Genomic DNA, 23,371 nt, shown 5'->3' with positions numbered 1-23,371 from the left:
ACTGACGAAATATCTGAAAAATGCTCCCGAAAATCAGCAAAATACGCAAAAATGCACTATAATGCCAGCACAACTTGAACTTGCTCTTATTTCCTTATTATTGAAGTTTATCCTTTCTAACTTGGCAGATATGAGTATTGATATATACTTCAACCGTTCGTTAACCTTTTGTGACAGAAACTGACATAGAGCTGACGTCAGCTCAAAATTATTGTGCAAAACTGTCATTTCTAATGTCTTTCTTTATATGGCATTTACTTCCGGTCTATTGCTTGCGCAAAAATAAAAGTGGTATCAATGTCACCGCATTGGAATGCCCTATCCAGTGATACCAAATACGACATAGGTTACAACAGAAAATTTCAAGATAAGCCAATCTGAACACATGGTTTACTACTCACAGTGCACACATTATCAACAACAGAATTGTACACAATGTCTATGGCATAACGTATTATGCATGCACATCGTTCTGCTATATACTTTACACTGAGTTACGTTAATGAACTGTCAGGGAAATGTGTATGCTTATTCATATTACTCTCTGTGTCTTTCTCTCCCTTCTCTCTCTTTTATTTGAGCGGCCATATGGTCTAAAAATGGACGAAATCTGTTTGACTCGAGAATGTAACTTCCTATGGAGGGCACAATGTACCAAAATCCACTTTGATTAACATGTAATTTTTGTTAGTCCTCCCCTGCCTCCGCTCCTCATCCAAATTCATTCCGATTTGGTAGACATGTTGTCCATGATGCATTATTGTGTACCTTTTATTTCATTTTCTAAAATCATTCATGCATGACAGTGCATGCGCAATTTTGAGTGAGTGACATCATCATCTCTCTCATTTGGATGTAACTGGCTCGTTCATATAACTATTTTGTTAAAAATAAGCGAAACTTTGAAATGTCATAACTTTCTTATTTTACATCCGATTTTGATGAAATTTTCAGCATTGTGCTTGTCTGATATATCCCTATTGATTCCGATCAAGATTTTTCTGAGGTGGACTTGACATTTCAATCAGACGCGTCAATGCATGCACATCGTTCGGAAACGATTGCAGTTCTAGTCTTCTTCTTCTGCTTCTTCCACAAAATCCCATTTGTTTAACACATGGTTTTTGTTAGCTCTACCCTGGCTCCGTCCCTCATCCAAATTCATCCAAACTTTTTAGACATGTTGTCCAGCATCCCTAGTTGTGCACCTCGTCTTCCATTTTCCAAAATCACTCATGCATGACCATCAAGGCGCCATTTTGTAAATTTCAAGTCCATTTGCATACCATTACTAATCTCGTCCTAACTCCCCCATCCTGCATGCTACAGACTTCTAACAAATTGCTATAGATAGTCAAAGAGTTGCTCCATCATCTGCGACGTATAACTTGACCTTTAAAATGCCACCTTCATGCCCTAAATTCAAATCCGAAATAGCCTTCCTTCAAAAACTTCATATTTATTGAAATGTAAAGTCAAAAAATCGTAAAAGGGCCATAACTTTCTTGTTTTTATTCAATTCAAGCTCATATTTTTAGGAATTGATACTGGCAACATATCATACATACGAGTGAGTTTTCACGCATCACTGACCTTCCGGTATTCAAATAGCGCCCTCTAAAGTTTCAAAAACGCTTACCTTTGAATGCTCCTCATGGCGTCATGCATGGCCAAACCCGTACCTTTTTTTTAATTTAGGGTGTTCAAGATAAGCCCTTTTATGCCATTTAGAAAAAAATATACCTTACCACTGACGAAATATCTGAAAAATGCTCCCGAAAATCAGCAAAATACGCAAAAATGCACTATAATGCCAGCACAACTTCAACTTGCTCTTATTTCCTTATTATTGAAGCTTATCCTTTCTAACTTGGCAGATATGAGTATTGATATATACTACAACCGTTCGTCAACCTTTTGTAACAGAAACTGACAAAAATCTGACGTCAGCTTAAAATTATTGTGCAAAACCTTCATTTTTAATGTTTTTCTTTATATGGCATTTACTTCCGGTCTATTGCTTAAGCACAAATAAAAGTAGTATCAATGTCACCGCATTGGAATTGTCTTTGCAGTGATACCAAATATGACATAGGTTACAACAGAAAATTTCAAGATAAGCCCATCTGAACACATGGTATACTACTCAGAATGCACACATTATCAATAACAGAATTGTACACAATGTCTATGGGATCGGTTTCACGCAAAAACGAACTTAACCTATGGGGTGCAATGTGGTCTAAAATGGTTGACTCGAGAATGTAGCTTCCTATGGAGTGCAAAATCTGCGAAAATCCAATTTGATTAACATGTAATTTTTGTTAGTCCTCCCCTGACTCCGCTCCTCATCCAAATTCATTCCGATTTGGTAGACATGTTGTCCATGATGCATTATTGTGTACCTCTTATTTCATTTTCTTAAATCATTCATGCATGACAGTGCATGCGCCATTTTGAGTGAGTGACATCATCATCTCTCTCATTTGGATGTAACTGGCTCGTTCATATAACTATTTTGTTAAAAATAAGCGAAACTTTGAAATGTCATAACTTTCTTATTTTACATCCGATTTTGATGAAATTTTCAGCATTGTGCTTGTCTGATTTTTCCCTATTGATTCCAATCAAGATTTTTCTGAGGTGGACTTGACCTTTCAATCAGACGCGTCAATGCATGCACATCGTTCGGAAACGATTGCAGTTCTAGTCTTCTTCTTCTTCTTCTTCCACAAAATCCCATTTGTTTAACACATGGTTTTTGTTAGCTCTGCCCTGGCTCTGTCCCTCATCCAAATTCATCCAAACTTTGTAGACATGTTGTCCAGCATCCCTAGTTGTGCCCCTTGTCTTCCTTTTTCCAAAATCACTCATGCATGACCATCTAGGCGCCATTTTGTAAATTTCAAGTCCATTTGCATACCATTACTAATCTCGTCCTAACTCCCGCATCCTGCATGCTACAAACTTCTAACAAATTGCTATAGATAGTCAAAGAGTTGCTCCATCATCTGCGACGTATAACCTGACCTTCAAAATGCCATCTTCATGCCCTAAATTCAAATCCGAAATAGCCTTCCTTCAAAAACGTCACATTTATTGAAATGTAAAGTCAAAAAATCGTAAAATGGCCATAACTTTATTGTTTTTATTCATTTCGAGCTCATATTATTAGGAATTGATACTGGTACCATATCATACATAGAACTTAGTTTTCACGCATCACTGAATTTTCGTTACTGAAATAGCGCCCTCTAAAGTTTCAAAAACGCTTATCTTTGAATGCTCCTCATTTCGTCATGCATGGCCAAACCCGTACCCTTTTTTAGATTTAGGGTGTTCAAGATATGCTCTTTCATGCCATTTAGAAAAATATATACCTTACCGCTGACAAAATATCTGAAAAATGCTCCCGAAAATCAGCAAAATACGCAAAAATGCACTATAATGCCAGCACAACTTCAACTTGCTCTTATTTCCTTATTATTGAAGCTTATCCTTTCTAACTTGGCAGATATGAGTATTGATATATACTTCAACCGTTCGTCAACCTTTTGTAACAGAAACTGACAAAAATCTGACGTCAGCTTAAAATTATTGTGCAAAACCTTCATTTTTAATGTTTTTCTTTATATGGCATTTACTTCCGGTCTATTGCTTGAGCACAAATAAAAGTGGTATCAATGTCACCGCATTTGAATGCTCTTTCCAGTGATACCAAATATGACATAGGTTACAACAGAAAATTTCAAGATAAGCCAATCTGAACACATGGTATACTACTCAGAATGCACACATTATCAACAACAGAATTGTACACAATGTCTATGGCATAACGTATTATGCATGCACATCGTTCTGCTATGTACTTTACACTGAGTTACGTTAATGAACTGTCAGGGAAATGTGTATGCTTATCCATATCATTCCGATTTGGTAGACATGTTGTCCATGATGCATTATTGTGTACCTCTTATTTCATTTTCTAAAATCATTCATGCATGACAGTGCATGCACCATTTTGAGTGAGTGACATCATCATCTCTCTCATTTGCATGTAACTGGCTCGTTCATAATTAAAACTATTTTGTTAGAAATAAGCGAAACTTTGAAATGTCATAACTTTCTTATTTTAAATCCGATTTTGATGAAATTTTCAGCATTGCGCTTGTCTGATTTTTCCCTATTGATTCAAATCAACATTTTTCTGAGGTAGACTTGACCTTTCAATCAGACGCGTCAATGCATGCACATCGTTCTGAAACGATTGCAGTTCTAGTCTTCTTCTTCTTCTTCTTCCACAAAATCCCATTTGTTTAACACATGGTGTTTGTTAGCTCTGCCCTGGCTCCGTCCCTCATCCAAATTCATCCAAACTTGGTAGACATGTTGTCCAGCATCCCTAGTTGTGCCCCTCGTCTTCCTTTTTTCAAAATCACTCATGCATGACCATCTAGGCGCCATTTTGTAAATTTCAAGTCCATTTGCATACCATTACTAATCTCGTCCTAACTCCCGCATCCTGCATTCTACAGACTTCTAACAAATTGCTATAGATAGTCAAAGAGTTGCCCCATCATTTGCGATGCATAACCTGAACTTCAAAATGCCATCTTCATGCCCTAAATTCAAATCCGAAATAGCCTTCCTTCAAAAACGTCATATTTATTGAAATGTAAAGTCAAAATATCGTAAAATGGCCATAACTTTCTTGTTTTTATTCTTTTCGAGCTCATATTTTCAGGAATTGATACTGGTACCATATCATACATAATAATTAGTTTTCACGCATCATTGAATTTCCGTTACTGAAATAGCGCCCTCTAAAGTTTCAAAAACGCTTATCTTTGAATGCTCCTCATTGCGTCATGCATGGCCAAACCCGTACCCTTTTTTAGATTTAGGGTGTTCAAGATATGCCCTTTCATGCCATTTAGAAAAAAATATACCTTACCACTGACGAAATATCTGAAAAATGCTCCCGAAAATCAGCAAAATACGCAAAAATGCACTATAATGCCAGCACAACTTCAACTTGCTCTTATTTCCTTATTATTGAAGCTTATCCTTTCTAACTTGGCAGATATGAGTATTGATATATACTTCAACCGTTCGTCAACCTTTTGTAACAGAAACTGACAAAAATCTGACGTCAGCTTAAAATTATTGTGCAAAACCTTCATTTTTAATGTTTTTCTTTATATGGCATTTACTTCCGGTCTATTGCTTGAGCACAAATAAAAGTGGTATCAATGTCACCGCATTTGAATGCTCTTTCCAGTGATACCAAATATGACATAGGTTACAACAGAAAATTTCAAGATAAGCCAATCTGAACACATGGTATACTACTCAGAATGCACACATTATCAACAACAGAATTGTACACAATGTCTATGGCATAACGTATTATGCATGCACATCGTTCTGCTATGTACTTTACACTGAGTTACGTTAATGAACTGTCAGGGAAATGTGTATGCTTATCCATATCATTCCGATTTGGTAGACATGTTGTCCATGATGCATTATTGTGTACCTCTTATTTCATTTTCTAAAATCATTCATGCATGACAGTGCATGCACCATTTTGAGTGAGTGACATCATCATCTCTCTCATTTGCATGTAACTGGCTCGTTCATAATTAAAACTATTTTGTTAGAAATAAGCGAAACTTTGAAATGTCATAACTTTCTTATTTTAAATCCGATTTTGATGAAATTTTCAGCATTGCGCTTGTCTGATTTTTCCCTATTGATTCAAATCAACATTTTTCTGAGGTAGACTTGACCTTTCAATCAGACGCGTCAATGCATGCACATCGTTCTGAAACGATTGCAGTTCTAGTCTTCTTCTTCTTCTTCTTCCACAAAATCCCATTTGTTTAACACATGGTGTTTGTTAGCTCTGCCCTGGCTCCGTCCCTCATCCAAATTCATCCAAACTTGGTAGACATGTTGTCCAGCATCCCTAGTTGTGCCCCTCGTCTTCCTTTTTTCAAAATCACTCATGCATGACCATCTAGGCGCCATTTTGTAAATTTCAAGTCCATTTGCATACCATTACTAATCTCGTCCTAACTCCCGCATCCTGCATTCTACAGACTTCTAACAAATTGCTATAGATAGTCAAAGAGTTGCCCCATCATTTGCGATGCATAACCTGAACTTCAAAATGCCATCTTCATGCCCTAAATTCAAATCCGAAATAGCCTTCCTTCAAAAACGTCATATTTATTGAAATGTAAAGTCAAAATATCGTAAAATGGCCATAACTTTCTTGTTTTTATTCTTTTCGAGCTCATATTTTCAGGAATTGATACTGGTACCATATCATACATAATAATTAGTTTTCACGCATCATTGAATTTCCGTTACTGAAATAGCGCCCTCTAAAGTTTCAAAAACGCTTATCTTTGAATGCTCCTCATTGCGTCATGCATGGCCAAACCCGTACCCTTTTTTAGATTTAGGGTGTTCAAGATATGCCCTTTCATGCCATTTAGAAAAAAATATACCTTACCACTGACGAAATATCTGAAAAATGCTCCCGAAAATCAGCAAAATACGCAAAAATGCACTATAATGCCAGCACAACTTGAACTTGCTCTTATTTCCTTATTATTGAAGTTTATCCTTTCTAACTTGGCAGATATGAGTATTGATATATACTTCAAACGTTCGTTAACCTTTTGTGACAGAAACTGACATAGAGCTGACGTCAGCTCAAAATTATTGTGCAAAACTGTCATTTTTAATGTCTTTCTTTATATGGCATTTACTTCCGGTCTATTGCTTGCGCAAAAATAAAAGTAGTATCAATGTCACCGCATTGGAATGCCCTATCCAGTGATACCAAATACGACATAGGTTACAACAGAATATTTCAAGATAAGCCAATCTGAACACATGGTTTACTACTCACAGTGCACACATTATCAACAACAGAATTGTACACAGTGTCTATGGCATAACGTATTATGCATGCACATCGTTCTGCTATGTACTTTACACTGAGTTACGTTAATGAACTGTCAGGGAAATGTGTATGCTTATTCATATTACTCTATGTGTCTTTCTCTCCCTTCTCTCTCTTCGTTAAGCGACCATATGGTCTAAAAATGGACGAAATCTGTTTGACTCGAGAATGTAACTTCCTATGGAGGGCAAAATGTACCAAAATCCGATTAACATGTAATTTTTGTTAGTCCTCCCCTGCCTCCGCTCCTCATCCAAATCCATTCCGATTTGGTAGACATGTTGTCCCTGATGCATTATTGTGTACCTTCTATTTCATTTTCTAAAATCATTCATGCATGACAGTGCATGCGCCATTTTGAGTGAGTGACATCATCATCTCTCTCATTTGGATGTAACTGGCTCGTTCATATAACTATTTTGTTAAAAATAAGCGAAACTTTGAAATATCATAACTTTCTTTTTTACCTCCGATTTTGATGAAATTTTCAGCATTGTGCTTGTCTGATTTTTCCCTATTGATTCAAATCACTATTTTTCTAAGGTGGACTTGACCTTTCAATCAGACGCGTCAATGCAGGCACATCGTTCTGAAACGATTGCAGTTCTAGTCTTCTTCTTCTTCTTCTTCCACAAAATCCCATTTGTTTAACACATGGTGTTTGTTAGCTCTGCCCTGGCTCCGTCCCTCGTCCAAATTCATCCAAACTTGGTAGACATGTTGTCCAGCATCCCTAGTTGTGCCCCTTGTCTTCTTTTTTTCAAAATCACTCATGCATGACCATCTAGGCGCCATTTTGTAAATTTCAAGTCCATTTGCATACCATTACTAATCTCGTCCTAACTCCCGCATCCTGCATTCTACAGACTTCTAACAAATTGCTATAGATAGTCAAAGAGTTGCCCCATCATTTGCGACGTATAACCTGACCTTCAAAATGCCATCTTCATGCCCTAAATTCAAATCCGAAATAGCCTTCCTTCAAAAACGTCATATTTATTGAAATGTAAAGTCAAAAAATCGTAAAATGGCCATAACTTTCTTGTTTTTATTCAATTCGAGCTCATATTTTCAGGAATTGATACTTGTACCATATCATACATAGGAATTAGTTTTCATGCATCACTGAATTTCCGTTACTGAAATAGCGCCCTCTAAAGTTTCAAAAACGCTTATCTTTGAATGCTCCTCATTGCGTCATGCATGGCCAAACCCGTACCCTTTTTTAGATTTAGGGTGTTCAAGATATGCCCTTTCATGCCATTTAGAAAAACATATACCTTACCACTGACGAAATATCTGAAAAATGCTCCCGAAAATCAGCAAAATACGCAAAAATGCACTATAATGCCAGCACAACTTCAACTTGCTCTTATTTCCTTATTATTGATGCTTATCCTTTCTAACTTGGCAGATATGAGTATTGATATATACTTTAACCGTTCGTCAACCTTTTGTGACAGAAACTGACATAGAGCTCACGTCAGCTTAAAATTATTGTGAAAAACTGTCATTTTTAATGTCTTTCTTTATATGTTATTTACTTCCGGTCTATTGCTTGAGCACAAATAAAAGGGGTATCAATGTCACCGCATTTGAATGCTCTTTCCACCGATACCAAATACGACATAGGTTACAACAGAAAATTTCAAGATAAGCCAATCTAAACACATGGTATACTACTCAGAATGCACACATTATCAACAACAGAATTGTACACAATGTCTATGGCATAACGTATTATGCATGCACATCGTTCTGCTATGTACTTTACACTGAGTTACGTTAATGAACTGTCAGGGAAATGTGTATGCTTATCCATATCATTCCGATTTGATAGACATGTTGTCCATGATGCATTATTGTGTACCTCTTATTTCATTTTCTAAAATCATTCATGCATGACAGTGCATGCACCATTTTGAGTGAGTGACATCATCATCTCTCTCATTTGCATGTAACTGGCTCGTTCATAATTAAAACTATTTTGTTAGAAATAAGCGAAACTTTGAAATGTCATAACTTTCTTATTTTAAATCCGATTTTGATGAAATTTTCAGCATTGCGCTTGTCTGATTTTTCCCTATTGATTCAAATCAACATTTTTCTGAGGTAGACTTGACCTTTCAATCAGACGCGTCAATGCATGCACATCGTTCTGAAACGATTGCAGTTCTAGTTTCTTTTGTTTTTGTTTGACGCAGCAAAATCTTGACTATATAGCATAAGTGTATTGGGGGGTTGTGGAGCCGTGATATGTGCAAACGCCGGGATATGTGCAAACAACGGTATATGTGCAAAATTTCGCCGGGATTTGTGCAAACAACGGAATTTGTGCAAACGCCACGCCGGGAAATGTGCAAATCTGTCAAAATTTATCAACGGCATCTGAGCAAACGTGACGACGGGATATGTGCAAATGAACAATTTTCACGGGAAAAGTGCAAACCTCCAGGATATGTGCAAATCACTGTTTTTATCCATATTAAGGATATTTCTCATGAAAAATGTTTCATAACATTACTGTTAAAATGAGAAACATGGCTGCATAAAGGAGAAGCTACAGCTAGTGTCATCGGCAATTAAACGCTTTTCAGAGAGGCAGTGGGGGGAGGGGGGGGCACCAGGCTTCGTGGACATTTGCTCCGGCGACAATTGCTCCGATGGAAAATCTAAACATTAAGCGAAACATAAAAGCTAACCTCCACAACTAAAAACACCCTAATCGTAATCATGACAATATTCTGAACCAAAAACTCTATCACAATCCTAACACTAATCCTATGCCCTCCGAGATATTAATTGTCGCAGGAGTAAATGTCGTGTCACCTTAAAGGGACATTTAGTACTGTTTCGAACACTGCATGGGACAATTAATTAAAGGGGGTGGGAGAGGCAAGCATGATTTCCACTGATACACACATTGAACTTGATCTGTTGATTTCATTTCCAGATTTCATCAGAAGTTGTTGAATTTCTTTAAAATTTAATTATTAACCCAAAATGTCTTGATTACTATGGCATTTGATATTAATTTTTATGAATCTATGAACATTCAAACAAGACATTGTTTCCTATCTCTTTTAACACACCCAAAGTGATGTACCGACGCCAGCTTGTGTAATATCAGCCACATGTGTAAAAACACTGTACCCACTAACGTATATGAAAATATTTCACACACAATCATGTCATACTAGCGCACTTTACCAACAAGAGGCATTGATTTTGAACTATATACCCACAAATGCGATGCACTTTACTCTCTAAATGCAATATTTTTAGGTTGCAATTCATACACCTCCTCGATTTTACAACGAATGTTCCATATGATATGAATGCAGGGGCTGCAATCCGGGGGGGGGGGGGCAGGGGGTTCACAGTGCCCCCACTTTTTGAAGCACTAAACAGTTTTCCCTTTTAACCCAAGAACTTTGCCCCTTTCATCTTAGAAGGACCCGTTTTATGTGTCAAAGTGTACCCCTTTACCTTTTTATAAATATAAGTGCCCATTCTGGTATCAGATAAGTTTCCATTCCTTTAAACCGCTCTTTTCATGCCCTATCATTGCCCGTTTTCCTTATTTCGCGTTCTTATCCTTTCTAAAAGTGCATATTTAAATAATAAAAATCCTTTTAAAATGTTCCTCTCGCCCCTTTAACCCTATCGAGGCCGGGGGGGGGGGGGGGCTCGGAGGCCCCCTCCCCCTAAACGATTCGCGCGATATTTTCGTCGCACACAATTTTTTGACATGCTGCTCGCTGACTTTTTACTTTCAAGTCTTCCACAACTTCTGAGACCAATTTTGCGTCACCCGGGTACGCGGTTCCGAAGTTACGCAATGTTATGTAAGTGCATGTCAGACAAAAAATTGCTCAAAAACGTGATTTCGTGTACAAAGTCAATGTAAATTGTGTTTTCAACCAAAAATCATAAATGTATGATTATTTTTAGTTTTGCTGGCCTAAATGTTATGCTGTTTATGCTGTTTATCTTAGAAGAGTCCCCAATGAATTTCATTGAAAAAACAATGAAAAACAAAAGGTCCAATAAACAAAGAAATACATAAGAAATTGCAAAAAACAATTTAATACATAAGAAATTGATCTGATATCACATGTTTTCATGTACACTTGCTAAGAACATCACAAAGGGTTTCTATGCAAAAAATTAGAACATTTGGAGCTTTATTTATGGAGTTAGAGGAAAAAGTATGATTTTGCATACCAATTACGCATAAATTAGCATAATTACGTAATAACGATTTGCATGAAATAAATTACTATACAATTTTGTAGATAATATATATCAGACAACATGCGTGCCAATTTTCGGTGCGATCGCGCGGTCGACGGCCGAGATCTCAAGGGGGGGGGGGGGGGGGGCTGAGAGGCCCCCCGGTCATATGAACTCCAAAAATACCCCGGCCTAGATAGGGTTAAGTTGCCCATTTTCAGAGTGAAATTCTTCTTCTGTAGTGTGTACATTTTCACCTTTGATCAAGTGCCCCATATGAATATTCTGATAAATGCCCCTTTTCTTCTGGTTTGTTCAAATGTCCAATTTGCTAATATAAGGTATATGTATTTGCAATTAGCGTCCTTTCTTTTATGCAGGGGCATCTGAGCCGAGGGAGGGGGGGGGGGGGCACTTGCCCCCTTAAGAAATGGACCTCGTTCCGTGGACCCCAAAAGTTTTCAAGACCAAGAAAAAGAAAAGAAGAAAAGGAAAGAAAAGTGGTGAAATATGATAGTGTTCTCTATGTTAAAATCTATCACAAATGGTTTTTTTTCATTAAAAGTTTCAAAATTTTGCTCGCTCGCAGCTTTAAAGAAATTTTGCCCGATACGCCATGTTTGCCCCCCTCAATCATTTTGCTCATTACCCTACTAGGGTACATATGTTATTTTGCTTTTAAAAAAGGTTTTTTGTTTCAAGTGCCCTTTTTCGCTGTGCCCTCCCCTCCCCCTATCAATTTTGATCTGCCGACCCATGCTGGTAGTCTCCTTTTCCAGACCCAATGCGAGCTTACCCTACAAGATGAAGGTTATTAGTCTACTTTTTAATACTCAGTCTTGGCCATATATTCTTCCAAACAACAGGATTAACGCTATACCTGGACCAGCTAAGCGTAGTCTTTACTCAAATCCCGGTGGTTAAAAAAGATAAATAAACTTTAAAACTTAGACCTCACCATCTTCTAAACCATTGCCATGTAATCAAGCATGAATATGGATATAGAGTTATTATTTTCTCCAGACCCAGTCATTTGAAAAAAAAATCAAGAATCTTCGAAACTTCGAAACTTCGAAACTTCAACCCCGTCATCTTCAATACTAAGACCCAGTAATGTAGCACATGGGTATACAGCGTAATTATACAGTGTGTGTACAGTGTACAGTGTAGTTTTTTTTTTATATAAATGGGTATGGAGTAAAGGCTATGCTATAGGTACCCGTGCTTTGTTATAGACTATTAGTTTGGAAGATGATGGGGTCTTAGTATTTAAGTTTTTTTAATCACCAGGTTTGGAGTAAAGACTACACTCTATATCCATTTTTCCCCACAGAGATGAGACGGTGGAGTCGTCAAATTGAAGATCTCCTAATTTTGTTTAATAACAGCGTCTGGGGTAAAGACTGTGCTCTTATATCCATGCTTTCTTACAGGGTCTTATTTTTGAAGATTATAACATAATTTTGTAAACGGGTCTGGAGTAAAGACTACGATATGTACCCTTGCTTTATAACGGAGTCTTAGTCTTGGGTCTTAATTCTGAAGGTTTTTTAATCAAAGGTCTGGAGAAAAGACAACGCTTTATATCCATCTTTTTTAAACAGGAATGAGACTGTGGGGTCTTGAAAATTTGTGTAAATAAACGGGTCTGGAGAATTGAGAATACGTTATATACACGTTCTTTATAACAGAGTCTTAGTAGTGGAAGATGGCGGGGCTTAAATAGTTTTGAATTTGTTTCATCACCCGGTCTGGAGTAAAGACTACACTTTAAATCCAGTAACCACCGATAGCTCAGTTGGTAGAGCGGAGGACTGTAGATGATTGACAACTGTTAACCTTTTGTCGCTGGTTCGAATCCGGCTCGGTGGATGTGGGGTTTTTTTTGGCGCAAATATTCACTACTGAATGACACGCGCCGTATCAGCTAAAACAACAACTACAACAACTTATTCCATAGGAATTAGACGGTGAGGTATTAAATTTGATTTTTTGTTATTGATACAACAAGGTCTAGGGTAAAGACTACATTCTGTACTCATTTCTACAAGGTCTTAATTTGGTAGACGGTGAGGTGTTGCAGTTTTTTTAATTACTTTTGAATGGCTATGCTCCTTATGTATGCTTTAGTACAGCATCTTAGTTCAGAAGGATCTTCAAATTATTAAATGACCGGGTCTGGAGCATTAAAAGACTACACTCTACATCCATGTCATTCCAAACGATAGTGGATCTTCGATTTAAGGTTGGTGCCCCCCCCCCCCCCTGCCTCTCTGAAAAGCGTTTCATTGCCGATGTCACTGTAGCTTCTCCCTTATGCAGGCATGTTTCTCATTTTTAACAGTAATTTTATGAGACATTTCATGAGAAATAGCCTATGGATAAATGCAGTGATTTGCACATATCCCGGAGGTTTGCACTTTTCCCGTGAAAATTGTTCATTTGCACATATCCCGTCGTCACGTTTGCACAGATGCCGTTGATAAATTTTGACAGATTTGCACATTTCCCGGCGTGGCGTTTGCACAAATTCCGTTGTTTGCACAAATCCCGGCGAAATTTTGCACATATACCGTTGTTTGCACATATCCCGGCGTTTGCACATATCACGGCTCCACAGGGGTAATATCGGCTTTTATTTCATCAGTTTAAAAGCAAAACCTGGTACTCCTCTCGAACTACGAAATGCCCATTATTAATATTGATATTTTTTAAAGCCACTAGTCTTTATTTGTAATGTTGGGCATGTATGATATCCGGTATATATTTTGTTTTATTCTGGATTACAATAATCCGATGTTATATCCACCTATTCAGAGTTATGAAATTGAATTCATGCATGATTTTGACCCAACTACATAAACCATGGCTGATATTGTTTGGTTGACCTTTTGTCTGTGTACCCATAACAGGTTCAGACCGGTGAGGTGGACATGGCAATCGGTGGTGATCAAGGAGGGTCAGTCCGTCTTCCATCTGCTTGGACAGGTATCGTTGGACTGAAGCCCACCTATGGTCTGGTGCCTTACACAGGGGCAATGGGAATTGAAATGTCCGTGGATCACCTTGGCCCTATGGCTAGGACTGTCCATGACTGTGCATTGTTCCTTGAGGTAGGTGAAAGTCTAATGACTGTATGCAGGTACACAATATCAAAGGGCCTTTTCACACTAGAATCTTGAATCATCATTGTAATGATGATTGCAACTCGTCTTTACAATCATTATACCATTCATACGTTCACTCGAAAACTGTGATTTGAATACAAATTCCTGAGCGAGGGCGGTACGTGTCCTTGGTGACTATGGGTGACTAAGCTTGTCAATCAGAGCTCTTCATCGCAAATACAAACTACAGTGATTGCTTGACAATTATTGTATTATCTACGGAAGTGCTTGAAAGGTCACCGACGTAAGCTCCGCCCCCAAAAGATATTACGGAGGTCAACCCTTTCAGACGAAAAATTCGTACCGTAATTTATTGAGTGAAACTTATTGGAATTCACGTCCGGAGTAGAATTTGAATTCGTGATTCTAGTTTGGTTTCACACGTGCTAAAAATTGTCATTAGAATTATATTTTTCACTGGAATCATCATTCAAATTACGATTTTGGTACCGTGTGAAAGGGCGGTAAAGGGAAGTCAAACCATCATTCGCAAGTAGTTTTGAAAGAACCTATATATACCTTTCACGACTTTCATCAAACTATTAGCACCCGGAATCCGTCTGCTTTCATAAATATAATATTCCATTACCAAAGCTACAATTCCCTTTAAACGGGTCTGTTGAAACGCTACTAAGTATTACTCTGAATTCATAAGTCTTAAAGTGATCATTTCACTTTGTTCTGATTCAAAAAATTCTCCTTTTGGTTCCTGAAAATGGGCTTAACATTAGGATTATAGTGTAAAAATACCATCCCAAAAGTTTCAAAGTATTATATTTACAGGATCAATTTTAAAACCTTGGAGATGTAAACCAAAGTTTGAAATAATTGGGAGTTGGTTTCAATGACTATGTGTATACAGGGAATCTGTGCACCACAACACATTAATTCTAGATGAACACAGCATGACCTACATACAGTGTGCACAAGGTATACACTGAATGTACAGTGCAGCTAATAGTGTGTGTATAGGAGATAAAATTACAGAAGGCAGTCAAAATAGCCAACAGACTTTTTGGATTGGAGAAAACTGGTCATAAGCTGAACCCGTCTACTATGATGGTTCTCAAAATCAGGCAAATAAAGTGCTACTTGTATCTAAATTAGAGTTTTTCATCCTATATTGTAGTCTGTTTCATGGTTTTTGAGGACAAATACAGTCACTCATATGCACGTTTCAACTCAGTTTGAGAATTTTTTGAATCAGCTGCTCACAAAGTTAAACGATCCCTTTAAAGAGGAAATGAATGAATTATAATTCTTAACGTTAAACCGTTCCCTGCACTATGATTTATATACCACAGGAAGAAGACAACATGATAATAGAGGGTTTGGAACAAATGACGAGATTTCATGAATTCTGGCAAGCCACGTCATGAAACTGTTACCTTTTTGTTGGTCATAAATCTGTTTCTTTTAATCTTCTAGGTTTGTTGTCTGAACTTCTGAAGTATAACGTATCTCTAAATCGGCCAAGAAACTCTGAGAATAGCTTTAAAATCTTTGTTCAGACATGACGCGAAAATAGGTAATGAAGCTCAGCAATATCCCTGATAGCAGACACGGTCGTAATGACGTCATTAACTGATCGTAAAGTGGTAATACTCGTCATGTCGTCGTATTTATGACGTTCTTACGACGTCACTTTGACGACTTAGAATGGCAACTTTCATTTGCATTTTTATTTGACCAGATTATGACGTGATTTCGACGTCATTTACTGACCAATTTACGACAAGTATATTTTCTCGCTTATATGACCAGATTATGACGTGATTACGCCGTCATTTACTGACCAATTTACGACAAGTAAATTTGCTTTCTTATATGACCAGATTATTACGTGATTACGACGTCATTTATCGACCAATCTGCAACAAATGAATTTGCATTTTTATATGACCACATTATGACGTGATTATGACATCATTTATTTACCAAACAACGACAAAGAAATTTGCGTTTTCATATGACCACATTACGACGTGATTATGACATCAAATTTTACCAATCAACGACGAGGAAATTTACAAGTTTAATTTCAAAGCCACATACTATTTTGCCATTTTTTGAACCTTGCCATGTTAGCAAGGCTATTTCTACTTATAAAAGGAAAAGTAAAACTAAAAAAAAATAGTACAGAATTTTTTTTATTTTAGGTAAAGTATGTAATTCTTCAAAGAAAAAAAGTTTCAAAAGCAGTGCAGTGGCAAAAATAATCATTTCTTAACTGGTTGCCAACCAAACCAAACAAGAGGAAGCTTTATATGTCAAAGAAGTTTTATCTATTTTAAAACTTTTTTTTCGCAAGTGGTGTCATGCCCCGGTGTCATGCAAACCCCCTATCTAGTTAGCTCACCCCCCCCCCCATGCACGCCCCCCGGGCTCACCCCCTATAAAAAATTCATGATCCGCAGAATTAATTCGCCGCCGGGCGTCGAGCCTGCGCATGCGCACTGCACTGCATGCAAACTGGCGCAGTCGAGTCGCAATTAACCATTTAATTTGAAAAAGGAATGCGCTCGTTTTTCGCCGTTAAATGTTGCAGCCTAATTTTGGATCGAGAATTAAGTGCGACGAAGATGGCCGTTAATAATAGTTCTACTACTTTAAGAACACGGTTCAGATTTGGATAACGACTTCGAAGGCATTCGCAGGAGACCAAACAGTAAGTTAGATAACCATCTTCTAAGATTTTCTTTTCGGAGCGCGGCTTGCCTTTGGCTTTAGATTTCGTGCACTGACACTGCCCGGCCGGGGTGGCTGCCCCGAGCGCCGGCATGCTGAATAGGACAGGCTTCGCTGGTGGGCTCAGGGCCCAAGTCTGCACAGACACAGTGCACGGGTTAATGTCGGCCCGACGCTTGCCTTGGCTCGAGTTGACCCGAATCCTGTGCTTTTTTTGCTTATTTCGCAGCAATTACACAATTTCTTCCAGAATCCTTTGGCACATACGGTATATTATTTATAAATATAGACAGACACTTTGGTGGTCATTTCATTGGATTCGGTACGAACTCATTTTGATATCGTTACCACAACTGGCATTTACCTTAATCAGAGCAATAATAACTGTCCCACGTGCTCTTACTTAGTCTTATGATGTGTTGGTGATCTTCAGTTTGAACATTTTTCAGTGTAGATTTCAAGATTTCACAAAGTTCAGTTTATGTAACTGGACCAGATCTACATGTACTAGGCCTATGTAGATCCTCGATAATATATACCGTACTGACAATTTTTTTAATCCTAAATCTACCGGGGTATTTTGATTCTTGTCATTCCCGGGGGGGGGGGGGGGGTATTATTGCCCCCCCCCCCTTATAAGATCTCGGCCGTGGATTGCACGATCACAACGAAAATTTGCATGATGGTAGAGAATGACGTAATCTACGTAGTTGCATTGGTAAATTTCACTGAATTCATATTTTTTTATTTTATATGAATTAATTATGCTAATTTATTCATGAAATCATACTTTTTGCTCTGATTCACTAAATAAAGCTAGAATGCTATTTTTTGGGTGAAAATATTCTTTATAGCATTCCTAACAATTGTGAATGAAAAAAAATCTGGTACCAAGACCGATTTCTTATAGGCCTATTTTATTTTTTTTTACATTTTGTTTTTTATTGTATTTTCGATGAAAATCGTTCTAGACTTAATTCTAATCATAAACAAGGCAAAATTAATTAAGTTTAATCACTAAAAGTAGAAATAATGATAAATTTATGAATTTTGGCTAAATACACAATTTGCATTGGATTTGTACATGAAATCATGTTTATGAGCAATTTTGGGTCTGACATGCACTTACATAATGTTGCGTAATGTCGTAACCGCGTACCCGGGCGTCACAAATTTGGTCTCAAAATTTGCGCGAGACTTGAAAGTAAAAAGTCAGTGAGCGGCGCGATCAAAATTTTTTGCGCGACAGCGTAGTGATGAAATTTGTTGAGGGGGGGTCAAATTGACCCCCCCCCCCAGTTTAATAAGGGTTAAGGCCGTCACATGAAATGCCCTATATTCATTATTTTTCTACCAAAAGCACCATTTTGAGTAAGATTTTTAATGAATAGATCTGTTTGACATTTCAGGAGAAAGAGAGGGAGACACAAAACCACCTGTCTCGGTGTCACACATGAGGAGTTGAGGAGGAGATGAAGTCAGTGAATATGACCTGGCCTGGGGGAGTTTCCAGAAGAAGGCCCAGAATCGCTGGATGCCAGGAGTGGAGATCCTTCGTTGCTGCCCTACATGATAGGAGGCATCGGGCAGTAGGTAAGTTAGAAGGCTATTTCAGATGTAAAGCCTTTTTTTTGGGGGGGGGATCATTGGGAATCTCTATTATCAGAATCACGCAGATTTGGGTGTGCACAAACTCGGGGCACCTTATAATCTGTTAATGGTCCTGACTGTACTTCGAGGACTCTGTGATATTTTTTCATTGTATTTTCATTCACGGAGCCTAGACAAGTCTCTGTTGCCTGTAGAACTTTGTACACTAAGATGGATTTCCCTAGAAAATCCACCCTTCCCACAATAATTTTGGGGCAAACATTTAATTTGTCCAATTTGTAAGCTTTTGTACTCTAAATGCATACAAAGGCTTAAAAAATGTTAATTGTTGGAAGGTAAAAATTTTGAAGGATCACTTTCTTACAATTCCCACGCTATATAACGCAATGACATGAACTTTAACTCGAGTGACGTACGTATGCAAGAAATACAGAATTGGTGCACATGCATAGCTGATTGATTCATTGTGCTAGTACTGGTACTAGATCGGTTTGGACGTTCTAATTTCAATGACAAGTTTAGATGGTAAATTGGCGCTAATAAAATTTTGCATTGGTCGATCTCGCGATGCCAGAAAACTAATTCCACCTCAAAATTTGTCAGATTTTTTTTGCAAAATATATATTTAATTGATCCTTGACCTGAATTTAAGCCAAATCAGGCATAGGGAATGGCTGTATTTCAGCCTCGAAGTTCGAATTCTCGGTCCTGACAGTCCTGGTTACCCCATAACCATTTAAAACACATAAAAAAGGCATGAATTAAAATTGTAATTATAAAAAAATTATATGTTTTATGTGTCAAATAAATTGATTCTAAAATTTCCTTCCTTATACAGAGATGGTTAAAGGTCTTGAGGGCATCATGCCCCCCCCCCCGACTTGACTTAACATGTTAATATTTGAAGTATAAAATATGTAACAAACACCACATCGTTTTTTAATCATTTAAAATAAATTGGAAATTAAAATTGAAACCATCTAGTTTTTAATGAAGATTAATAAATAATTTATGTAGAAAAAGTTTTTATGTTTCTCCTCTTCTGTTATTTTTGCAGATGCTGTAATTTGAAACGGAAGGTGTCCTGCCAATAAATTTTCATCCCACCTGAACTGCCTTGCCTGCCTGCACCCAGTCATCTGTTCCTGAGCATTTTCATTTTCCTCTATTTTTCATCATCGTTTGTTTCGGCCTGTATGAAGTGAATTTCACATTGATTGGTGGAGCTGCTAAGTTGGCATTACAGGGCCACGCCGGGGTATGATCCTTTGGGTTGAACATCATGACTGCTAGTTGGTCGGCAAAGGTGATGGGATCGATCAATGTCACATGGAGTAAGATCGATACCAATCTGCTTTGCTACATTTCGAACAATCTCATATGGATACGGATATTATTGCGACAGGAGTACTGCTCGATGTGGTCAAGCCTATTTGACAAAGCATTATGGTGTTAGTCATGTTATCAGCAACCGATTTTTCAAAATCACGGAGTTGCTTCAATTTAGTATCGATAGATATTTCAAGAACGTGTAGACTAGTGAGCTTTTCATCAAGAATTTCACGCAATTTATTTTCGTGCTTATCCATGTCATCATTGAGTTTTTGTCTCTCGCGTTCCATTGCCACGGCCACCGCTCTTTGAACGACTGTATCAATATGATCTAGGTATGCTGGGCTTTGTTTAGATCCAGTTAATGATGAAGCAGAGGATTGTGTACATGCGTTAGCCGAGTGCAAGCGGCCTCTTGATCTGGTGGATATCTTAGACATGTTAGAGATTACGTAATGATATAATTGAAAAGTGGGATGGGCTGTGCATCTGCCAACTCACCAGTCAACCAATTAGAGACGGCCTTCCAAAGTGACACAGCACGAAAATATCAATATGGGACTGGTCTAGTCAACACATATATCCTGAAAAAACCATGGAGACCGCAGATGCAAAATGACTTCCATACATAAAGATATGATGCACAATCTCCAGTGGGTTCAAAACACTGAACACATACTATGCTGATACACAGACTATCATAAGAACTTTATCAAGCTAAGGAAATCTGGTATGAAATCTCTCAGCTCACATAAAAAGCCTACGTAGCTACATGTAGGGAAGAAAATGCGTAATTGCTGAGAAATGAGCAAAATAAGCATGTAATTCTATCAAATGTCAGGTATTTTTCGAATCGATTATAATACACTGTCCCACATATGCTTTTCTGTGTTTACAGCGATCATCAGAATTATCGATTTTAAGTTAAAAAATTCATGATTTTACAAAGATACAAGTGTACATTAATGTACCAGATGTAGATTATGTACAATATATTGACAATTAACTTTGATTTTATAGATTTTCTCAAGAAATAATTGTTTGCTGCAACTACTGTCTTTTCCTTCTAAGTGATAGTGTAATACAACAGTTCCACAAACTATTTTCATCAGACTTATTGATGCATGATTCTTTCACCCAAATGCAAGCTTCCATAAATCCTGAAAACTTTGCAACTCAGGTATTTTTTTTTTTACATACAGTATATTTTTTCCTACATTACATAGTTGCCTTAAGTTAATAGCGCACCTCTAGTAGTAACTATCTTAAAATGAGTTCGAACAGAATCCAACAGAATTACCAGCAAAGTGTATGTATATATAAAAGATGTGTGCCAAAAAGCTCGGGAAGAAAATGTGTATTAGCTGAGAAATGAGCAAAATAAGCATGTAATTCTATCAAACGTCTGGTATTTTTCAAATCAATCATAATACACTGTCCTGTCCCACATATGCTTTTCTGTGTTAGTGATCATCAGAATTATTGATTTTAAGATCAAAATTCATGATTTTACAAAGATACAAGTTTACATTAATTTACCAGGGCCCCGTCTTACAAAGAGTTATGATTGATCCGATCAATCGCAACTATGGACGGTCAGCAACGTTAACATCTATTAAGCATGTTTGTTCAAAATATTTTCTAGCTATGATGTATGTTCATGCATTCATTGTTTTCTCAAAAATTCGCTGCGTTTCTCTTTGCATACAAAGGACATTGTGCAAATTTTTCGTAGAAAAAAATTATGACACTGATGGATTTCCATAGAGTTATGATTGATCGGATCAATCGTAACTCTTTGTAAGACAGGGCCCAGATCTAGATTATGTACAATATTCTGACAATTAACCTTAATTTAAAAGACTTTCCGAAGAAATAATTGTTTGCTGCAACTACTGTCTTTTACCCCTGGCCCTAAGTGATAGTGTAATACAACCCAAACATTTCATAAGAATTAATGTACATGTATGATTCTTTCACCCAAATGCGAGCTTCCATAAATCCTGAAACTATTCCAACTCGGGTATTTTTTTTTTACATACAGTATATTTTTACCTACATTACATAGTTGTCTAAAGTTGAAGGTATATTTAATTACAATTTCAACGAAAAAGCTTTATTCTTGGAGATCATTATGCCTCTGTTATGTATTAATGTGTACATGTATTTATACATGTACAATTGTATGTATTGGTATAACCAACATTGTAATTTCATTCCTTTGACCCTAATACTGCATTTTCATAGAAAAGTGTTTTTTTTTTCAATCTATTTAGAGTTTTCAACATTTTGTATTCCTTTTTTTTTTTGCTGGTAATATGTTATGCAACTTTTATTTATTAATAGAATATTTGCCACGATTTCGTAATTGAAATGCGTACATGTATTTGATTTCGTTTTCCATTTTTGTATATATTCTTTTTCGAGGGGGGGGGGTCATGTTCTTGAGACCGAGACAAGTTATGCAAGGCCCTGGCATGGAGGATCATTATATTGTTACTGGGAATGCTGGACATTGTCAGACCACCTCAGTATTCACCAAATATAGATAATCCTCAATGACAAGGTCTTTGAAGTGATGTGTGTATGTACATTGCATGTAGAATTTAATGTTTAGGTCATTATCACGTCAGAATACGTTAAGATATCATAGTTGACTCCAAAAGACGTCATATTCATTTCAATATGCGACGTCAATATGACGTCTATTACTAGTCAGCAATATGTTGCAAAGTCGTCATTCAGACGTCGTAGTTGACTTATAAAGACGTCATAATTACATCAATATGACGTCTGAAACTGGTCAGGAATACGTCGCAAAGTTGTCATTAAGACGTCGTAGATGACTTTTAAAGACGTCATAATTACATCAATATGACGTCTAAAACCGGTCAGGAACACGTTGCACGGATGTCATTAAGACGTCGTTGTTGACTCTCGAAGACGTCATAATCACGTCAATACACGACGTCAATCTGACCCTTGATACTGGTCAGGAAAACGTTGTAAAAACGTTGCTAAGACGTCATTAAGACGTCGTAGTCACTCTTGGAGACGTCATAATGACGTCAATATACGACGTCATAATGACGTTATTCGCGGGTGCAAGATCCCGTCAATAAGACGTCATGTTACGACGTCAAAATGACGTGACACTCGTCGTTAAACTGACGTAATTATGACGTCATTTTTACCAGTTTCTGCTATCAGGGATATTTAAGGCGCCAAAAATGTTCATTTGAGCTACAGAGACTTACAACTACGAGACTTGTTATAAGGGAGTTCCTATTTTCATATTTATATACACAATAAAAATCTGCTTTACCCTGATTTTCTTCAAAGAAATTGAGCTTAGAAT

General features: G+C 37.3%; 1 protein-coding gene, 1 long non-coding RNA gene and 1 other non-coding gene across 3 annotated transcripts in view; all 3 read left to right on the top strand.

Annotated features, from left to right (window-relative positions):
- Positions 1-23,371, top strand: part of LOC129257166 (amidase-like) — a 61,414-nt gene that overhangs the window by 32,243 nt on the left and 5,800 nt on the right. Inside the window, exon 6 of the mRNA XM_054895434.2 lies at positions 14,128-14,328. Within this exon, the coding sequence (XP_054751409.2) occupies positions 14,128-14,328 (201 nt within the window). The remainder of the gene's footprint in view (positions 1-14,127; positions 14,329-23,371) is intronic.
- On the top strand, positions 12,999-13,087 carry TRNAY-GUA (transfer RNA tyrosine (anticodon GUA)). The gene is given in 2 exon segments: positions 12,999-13,035; positions 13,052-13,087. It is a non-coding gene; the product is annotated as a tRNA-Tyr (tRNA).
- On the top strand, positions 16,853-23,225 carry LOC129283151 (uncharacterized). The gene is made up of 3 exons (XR_010293089.1): positions 16,853-17,050; positions 18,480-18,663; positions 19,739-23,225. It is a non-coding gene; the product is annotated as an uncharacterized LOC129283151 (long non-coding RNA).

This window comes from Lytechinus pictus, chromosome 3 (assembly GCF_037042905.1).
Source record: "Lytechinus pictus isolate F3 Inbred chromosome 3, Lp3.0, whole genome shotgun sequence".
Classification (NCBI taxonomy): Eukaryota; Metazoa; Echinodermata; class Echinoidea; order Temnopleuroida; family Toxopneustidae; genus Lytechinus; species Lytechinus pictus.
This window is presented reverse-complemented; position numbering and strand designations above follow the sequence as displayed.